Consider the following 8,505-nt stretch of genomic DNA (forward strand, 5'->3'; position numbering starts at 1 on the left):
TGAGGCCAAGAGTTCAAGACCAGCCTGGCCAACCCTATCTCTACTAAAAATACAAAAATTAGCCAGGCATGGTGGCGTGGCCTATAATCCCAGCTATTCCAGAGGCTGAGGCACGAGAATCACTTGAACCTGGGAGGCAGAGGTTGCAGTGAGTGGAGATCGTGCCACTGCACTCCAGCTTGGGTGACAAAGAGAGACTCCATCTCAGAAAAAAAAAAAAGTGATGAATAGGTTTATTACCTTGATTGTGGTGATGGGTTCATAGGTGTACACTTATTTCCAAGTTCATCAAATTGTTTACTTTAAATGTGTGCAGTTTTCTCTATATCAACCATTCCTCAATAAAGCTGTTAAAAATTTAAAAATCTACCGTAAGCAAGACAGTATGTTTTGGGCAAAAGAATAGAGAATTAGATCAATGAAGCATAACAGAGAGCCCAGAAATAGACCCACACAAATATAGTAAACGAATCTTTAATAAAAGAAGAAAGGCAATCCAATGAGAAAGGATAATCTTTTCGACAAATGTTGCTGGAATGACTGGAAATCCAAACCAAACAGACAAACAAAATTCAGACACAGACTTTATACCTTTGGCAAAAAATTAACTCTACTTGGATCATAAACCTAAACGTGAAATGTAAAGCTTTACAACTCTAAAACAAAACATAGAAAAACCTAGGTGACCTTGGCTTTTGTGGTGACTTTTTAGCTACAATACCAAAAGCACAATATGTGAAAGAAAGACTTAAGAGAATGAGAAGAAGAGACATAGTTTGGAAGAAAATACTTGCAAAACACATACACATTACAGAACATGTATCACAAATATAAAAAACCTCAAAACTCAACAAGAAACTACTTGGTTACAAAAATGGGGAAATATCTGAATAGATCACTAAAGAACATGTATAGATGACAAATAAGCATGTGAAAAGATGTTCCACATCATATGTCATCAGGGAATTGGAAATTAAAACAACAATGAGTCCAGGCACGGTGGCTCATGCCCATAATCCTAGCACTTTGGGAAGCCAAGGCAGGTTGATCACCTGAGGTCAGGAGTTCGAGACCAGCCTAGCCAACATGGCAAAACCCCACCTCTACTAAAAAAATACACACACACACACACACACACACATACACACACACCCTGGCATGGTGGTGGGTGCCTGTAATCCCAGCTACTAGGTAGCCTGAGGCAGGAGAATCGCTAGAATCCTGGGGGTGGAGGTGGAGGTTGCAGGGAGCCGAGATAGTGCCACTGCACTACAGCCTGGGTAACAGGGTGAGACTCCGTCTAACATAAAATAAAATAAAATAAAATAAAATAAAATAAAATAAGATAAGATAAGATAAAAATAAAATAAAATAAAATAAAATAAAATAAAATAACAACAAGACACCACTGCACACCTAGTAAGTGGCTAAAATCCAAAACACCAGATGCTGGTGAGGATGTGGACCAACAGGAACTCTCAGTCATTGCTGGTGGGAATGCGACATGGTACAGCCACGTTGGAAGACAGTTTGGTACTTCCAAAAGTTTGGCACTTTCTTACAAATTTTAGCACACAATCCAGTAATAGTTCTCCTTTATATATACCCAAATGAGTTGAAAATTAATCTCCACACAAAAACTACTACGTGAATATTTATAGCAGCTCTATTCATAATCGTCCCAAGTCAGAGGCAATCAAGATGTCCATTATGGTTGGATTTTTGTGCCTCTAGATTCATCCCTTGTAGACTTAACCCCCAGTACCTTAGAATGTGAACTTATTTGGAAATAAGGTTGTTGCAGGTGTTATTAGGTAGTATGAGGTCATAATGGAGTAGGGTGGGCTCCTAAGCATATGACTGATATTCTTATGAAAAGAATGCCACTTGAAGACATACACAGGAAAAAATGACTTGTGAACTTAAAATATAAACCAGAAAAGAAATAGAAAAAAAAATCAACAAAGCCAAAGTAAAGTCTCTGAAAAAATTAATAAAATGGATAAATCCCTAGCAAGAATAATAAGGAAGCAAAAGCACACAAAGTAACAATATCAGAAATGGGAACAAGGGATATCATAACAGAGACAGTGAACCTTGAAAGCATGAAAATGAGTATGAGCAACTTTATGCCAATAAACCCAACAATTTAGATGAACTAAGCAATTCTCTTGAACACAATTCTTCAAAATGGACACAAACTGAAGTAGAAATTCTGAATAGTCACATAGCTATTAAATACGTGGAACCCGTAATTAAAAACTTTCTCACAAATAAAACTCCTGGCCTAAATGTTCTCAATGATGAACTTTGCCAAACGATTTAGGAGGAAATAATGCAAATGTTTTTTTCCCATAAAATAGGAAAAGAGGGCTTATTTTTCCATTCATTTATGATAGCTCAAACCTGACAAAGACCTTACAAGAAAGGAAAACCACAGACCAATATCTCTCATTAACATAGAGGCCTAAATGAAAAGTGGACCAAATATATTGCAGCAATTTAAAAAGGGATAGTATAGCCAAGAATTATCTCATAATCCTTCCCAGTCAATTTCCTTCCAAGAATTGCCCGGGATTTCTTTTATGGATTTTGTCAATTCTAGAGCATGTTACATTAGGACCATACGTTTAGCATATTTTGGTGTCAGATTATTTTATGCAGTGTAATGTATCTGAAATTTGTTTATGCTGTATACATCAGTACTTTGTTACTTTTTTCCTGACCATTATTCCCTTATATAAATATGTAGTTGACTCTCATTATTGGGGTTAGTTATGTCTTATAAAGTCGCTGGGATCACTGAATTAGCAAGTAGTGAATCATTGCTGAATAGTATTTCCTCAAATGAATATCAAATTATCTTGTTGATGGGCATTTATTTTCTGTCATTAGTAGCTATAATAAATATACAATGAATATGATAACAGAAATATTTGTGAGGACATGTTTTCATTTGTATTAGGCAACTGCCTAGAAATAGAATTGGTAGGTCATAGAGTAGATGTATATTTAAGTTAATAAGAAACCAATGTTTTCCCAGGGGTTTTTATTATTTTACATTCCTTCCTACTGCTCCATTTTCTACTCTGCCATTGTATAGTTAATAACCCTGGAAACATGTCTGGAGAAACCGAACCATGCCTTGACTTAGGGAATTTGGATCTGTAATTTGCTTTCTCAGACAAAGGTTCCATCCTCCTCGGACTTCCTCATTTCTCAGCACCCTTCCTTCACATTTCTCCACCTGTCATAACATGACTCAGCACAGCCACCTGGGCAGCCGTCAGCACAGTTCCCATGACTGAGAAGCCACAGTTGGAATGTCTGCATGTTGCAAACAGTGGAATGGGTGTAGCATGAACAGTGCATGAGGTTGAAGCAGGTGGCAGACCCTGTCTATTACCCACTTAGCAGGGTTCCCATAACTATAGGCAGAGGATTTCTGATAGGAGTGCAGAGATCATCTGGAAACATGTGCTTCATAATACTTGGAAATGAAGAGAAAATTTTTGATAAAATTCCATTTGGTGGCCTCTAGAATTTTGCTCTGTGCCTAGGAGTCACTAGTGGGGCCATCATGGCGAGCGGGGAGCTTAGGCTCCACAGGGCCACGTAGAATCAGGGAGAGGCATGGAGCAGCTCAGGGGGCTAACCATTCACAGCCTGGGTTGCATGGTGATAACTCAGAGCCTGAAGGAAGGCAACCTGGAGTGTTGAGAGGTTCCTCATGAGGGAGATTTCAAGTTTGCCCATTAGACAACTTTTCGGTGTTCTAAAACTTGATTAACCTCAGGAGGGAAGGGTGAATGTTTTTGGCAGCTTTTCCTTGACAGCATCCCTGGTGTGTCTCTGAACTTGTACAAATTGTTCCTCAGTGAATACTCATCCTTGGAGACAGATAAGGGAGTGAGAGAAGGAAGCAAAGAGAAGGAGAGAGACAGAGACAGTTGGACTCTTTCCTCAGCACTCGTATTTCTGGACTTTTGCATAAGCTTCTGTATAAGGACAGTATCCTTCACTCTGAACAGAGACAGAAGCAGCTGTTCCTGTCTCCTGAGCATAGCTCAGCACTAGGTGAGCGAGAGATAGCATGGGCTGGTCCCTGGGGAGCAGTAGAACTTTCCAGTCCAGGCTGCTTCTCCGGAGGTGAGTGTCTTCCAGAGGGGGTTCCTTTCTGTGAAGTAGACAGTAGGAGAGCATCATGATGGGAGGGCCGGGGCTTGGCTGCCTCCTAGAACAAGGATACCTAGAGCCTGAAGACTGGACAGTGGGAGTTGCATAGAGGATGAGATCTACAGCAAAGCCTCTCTCCAGAGCAGAGGGCAGAATCATTTCTTCTCTGCCCTATGCTGGCGAGAGGCACAATGCTCTGCCACTACCCAAGTCCCTGCTCTCTCATTTCTCCCCATTCCTTCCATATATCTGCCTGCCACATAGTAGGGGAGCTCCAGGGAGAGAGATTGCAGGTTGACTTTATGTTGCTTCAGAGAAGAATGAATGGAGAGAAGAAGAGTCAGGCTGTATAGTCCTTGTTCATTCACTGATTTTTTTTCTTTGATCTATTCATTGATATATTCATTTAAAATACAGAGTGCATACTCTGTTCTAGTGTCAGACTCTGTTCTTGGCACTGGTAATACAAGAGAGATGAAGTGAACGAGAAAGAGAAATGACCTACCTATGAAGTATTTAATTAAATATTGGATTTTGATGATAAATTAATAAACAAGTAATAGTATAATGTGACTGGAGATATTGGTGAGGACAATTAGTATGAAAAATATAGCCTAACACAGGTTTGAGAGGAAGGTGTGCCTGTATTGTTTTAGAGAAGCTGAGTGGGAAGGGGCCCATAAAGAGGAAACATTTGAGCAAATACCTGAATGTGGTAAGGGAAGGAGTCCAGACATTCTAAGGAGTTCAGAGTGATCCATTTTGGTGTCTTCTGACACTTTTTATTGCCCCAGGACTCTGGAGAAAACAGGTGGTCACGGAGGAGCAGATCTGCTCTGTGGAACTTCCAAGCTGCTCTAACAGACTGAGATCATGGCAAGTTGGATGCAGGCACAGACTTCCCATTGGGAGGTCTTGTCTCTCTGCTGAAACTGGGGTGCTGAGAACTGGGAGATGCAGAGGATAAGTTACCTCCACACCACAGCTGTTTTCTTGTCTCCTGGCCCTAGGGTGGAGGCTGTGTTGGGAGTTGAGGATTAAAGTTCCAGCCTCTTCACTCCTGGACTTCTCCTCCTCCTCTTTGTCATCTCATAACAAGAGGAATCACAATCTCAGAGCTAGAAATTGTTAACTGGGAGCTGATCAGACTCTGTCTGCGTGGGGGAGACACAGTCACTTAGATAAGAGGTGGGGATGGCTTTCATTATAAAAATAAAGAGGAAGAAGTGGGTAATCCACTCAAGGGAGCTGGTATCCCAGAGGTCAGGGAAAGACTCAATATTTGTCTTAAAATGGCTCTTACCTTGTGACAGTGTCCTGGATAGACCTCACTTCCCAACATCACCCCCCAAAATGGTAAATATAACTGAAGTGAAAACTTTTAAATGAACATAATGCAAATGGAGCCTGTGTTTAGAGGATACAGAAGAAAAAAGTAACCATGCCTGTGTGAGATTGGCTAGGAATACTTTATTTATTTATTTTTTGAGACGGAGTCTCACTCTGTTGCCCAGGCTGGAGTGCAGTGGTGCGATCTCGGCTCAAGCAATTCTCCTGCCTCAGCCTCCTGAGTAGCTGGGATTACAGGCGTGCACCAACATGCCCGGCTAATTTTTGTATTTTTAGTAGAGACGAGGTTTCACCATGTTGGTCAAGCTGGTCTCAAACTCCTGACCTGGTGATCCGCCTGCCTTGGCCTCGCAAAGTATTGGGATTACAAGCGTGAGCCACCACACCCAGCCAGGAATACTTTCTTATAATTGTTTAGATGCATTAGGATTTGCAAGATGAAGACATAATAGGCAGAGAAGGCAATTTAGTTCTACCCAAGATGATAGAGGCGCTGGTGTAAGTGAACACGTTGTGATCATGGAAGCAGACAGGGTGGCCGGTGAGAGCAGAGTTGGAGGCAGATGTCCAGTGTATTGAGAAAGAGTGCATACTAGGGTGGGTGGGTTTTCATGTTTACCATTTGGTATTCATAACTGGATTTCATCTTCTTGAACATATACATTTATCTTCAAAAGATATATATTCTTCATGAAGTGTTTGACATCAACATCGTATAGAAAATAGTAGAGTCAGGTTATGGAGTTGAGGAGCAGGAGAGGAATGTTTTTTCAACCTGAAATGTCCTTAATCTTTTTAGGATGAGAAGCAGTTGTTCTCTCTCTTTTGCTCTCTAGATTTCACAAGGAACAAGGGCTTAGAACTAAATGTTGATGAATTACTCTAGTGCCACTGAATTTTATCTCCTTGGCTTCCCTGGCTCTGAAGAACTACATCATATCCTTTTTGCTATATTCTTCTTTTTCTACTTGGTGACATTAATGGGAAACACAGTCATCATCATGATTGTCTGTGTGGATAGACGTCTGCAGTCCCCCATGTATTTCTTCCTCGGCCACCTCTCCGCCCTGGAGATCCTGGTCACAACCATAATCGTCCCCGTGATGCTTTGGGGATTGCTGCTCCCTGGGATGCAGACAATATCTTTGTCTGCCTGTGTTGTCCAGCTCTTCTTGTACCTTGCTGTGGGGACAACAGAGTTCGCATTACTTGGAGCAATGGCAGTGGACCGTTATGTGGCTGGCTGTAACCCTCTGAGGTACAACATCATTATGAACAGACACACCTGCAACTTTGTGGTTCTTGTGTCATGGGTGTTTGGGTTTCTTTTTCAAATCTGGCCGGTCTATGTCATGTTTCAGCTTACTTACTGCAAATCAAATGTGGTGAACAATTTTTTTTGTGACCGAGGGCAATTGCTCAAACTATCCTGCAATAATACTCTTTTCACGGAGTTTATCCTCTTAATGGCTGTTTTTGTTCTCTTTGGTTCTTTGATCCCTACAATTGTCTCCTACGCCTACATCATCTCCACCATTCTCAAGAAGATCCCGTCATCCTCTGGCGGGAGGAAATCCTTCTCCACTTGTGCCTCCCACTTCACCTGTGTTGTGATTGGCTACAGCAGCTGCTTGTTTCTCTACGTGAAACCCAAGCAAACGCAGGCAGCTGATTACAATCGGGTAGTTTCCCTGATGGTTTCAGTAGTAACTCCTTTCCTCAATCCTTTCTTCTTCACCCTCCGGAATGATAAAGTCATAGAGGCCCTTCGGGATGGGGTGAAACGCTGCTGTCAACTATTCAGGAATTAGCCTTGCTCTGAGGACTTTTACATGGTAAAGCACTTAGTATGGATTCTAGAATAATCTGAAAAGAACTTGCTCATCTTTGAACTGCATCATAATTATTACCATTATCAAATGATTTGCATGCAACAAAATACTTTTAAGTTACAGCTACGGTTTTTAGTATGGTTAGTTGTTACTTGAAACTCAGTCTATTATTTTTAAGACATGTCTTGCTATCTAGCTATCTATCTATCATCTGCCTTTCTTAAGATACGATGATTTCACAATTAAACTTTGAAAAATTAAACGTTAGAGATAGACTATCTATATAGTCTAGAAAATAGACTAGTGGTTGCTTAGGGCTGAGGGGAATGCAGACATAGGGTAGTGATAGCTAAGGGGTACAGGCTTTCTTTTTGAAATGATGGTTGTAAATATCTATGAATATACCAAAAATCATTGAACTATACATTTTCAATGAGTTAACTTTATGGAATGTGATTTATATTTCAATAAAGCTTTTGAAAATAGTATATTAGATCATGAAGAAGTATTGTGAAGAAAAGTGAAACAGGAATGAAAGGGAGTATCTCTTGCAGGAGTGTTGAAATTTCAAATAAGGTTTTCAGGGAAAGATTGAGAGAGGTAAGGTGGTGATACATTCGGAAACTTGTTAAAGAACATTCCAGGCATAGTGAGTAATAAGTGAGAGATCCTAGGGAAGGCGTAACAAAGATGCTGAAATGGAGCGTGCAAAGGAGAAAGCAATTGCAGTCAGAGTGGTAACTGGAATGCAGACCATGTAGAGCCTTGTGAGCCTCTTTTTTTTCCAGGTATGCAAAAAGATAATATTATTTTACTATTTTTTTCTTTTTTTAAAAATTATACTTTAAGTTCTAGGGTACATGTGCACAATGTGCAGGTTTGTTACATATGTATACATGTGCCATGTTGGTGTGCTGCACCCATTAACTTATCATTTATATTAGGTATTTCTCCTAATGCTGTCCCTCCCCTCTCCCCACACCCCACGACAGGCCCTGGTGTGTGATGTTCCCCGCCTGGTGTCCAAGTGCTCTCATTATTCAATTCCCACCTATGAGTGAGAACATGTGGTGTTTGGTTTTCTGTCTTTGCGATAGCTTGCTCAGAATGATGGTTTCCAGCTTCATCCATGTCCCTACAAAGGACA

General features: G+C 40.7%; 1 protein-coding gene across 1 annotated transcript; it reads left to right on the plus strand.

The window, feature by feature from the left end:
* Nucleotides 1-3,911: 3,911 nt before the first annotated feature.
* On the plus strand, nucleotides 3,912-8,142 carry LOC101152908 (olfactory receptor 9A4). Its single transcript, XM_004046342.4, has 2 exons — nucleotides 3,912-4,149; nucleotides 6,363-8,142. The coding sequence occupies exon 2, from the start codon at nucleotides 6,393-6,395 to the stop codon at nucleotides 7,335-7,337; it is 945 nt and encodes a 314-aa protein (XP_004046390.3). The 5' UTR covers nucleotides 3,912-4,149; nucleotides 6,363-6,392; the 3' UTR covers nucleotides 7,338-8,142.
* The last annotated feature ends 363 nt before the right edge of the window (nucleotides 8,143-8,505 follow it).

Source organism: Gorilla gorilla, chromosome 6 (assembly GCF_029281585.2).
Source record: "Gorilla gorilla gorilla isolate KB3781 chromosome 6, NHGRI_mGorGor1-v2.1_pri, whole genome shotgun sequence".
NCBI lineage: Eukaryota > Metazoa > Chordata > Mammalia > Primates > Hominidae > Gorilla > Gorilla gorilla.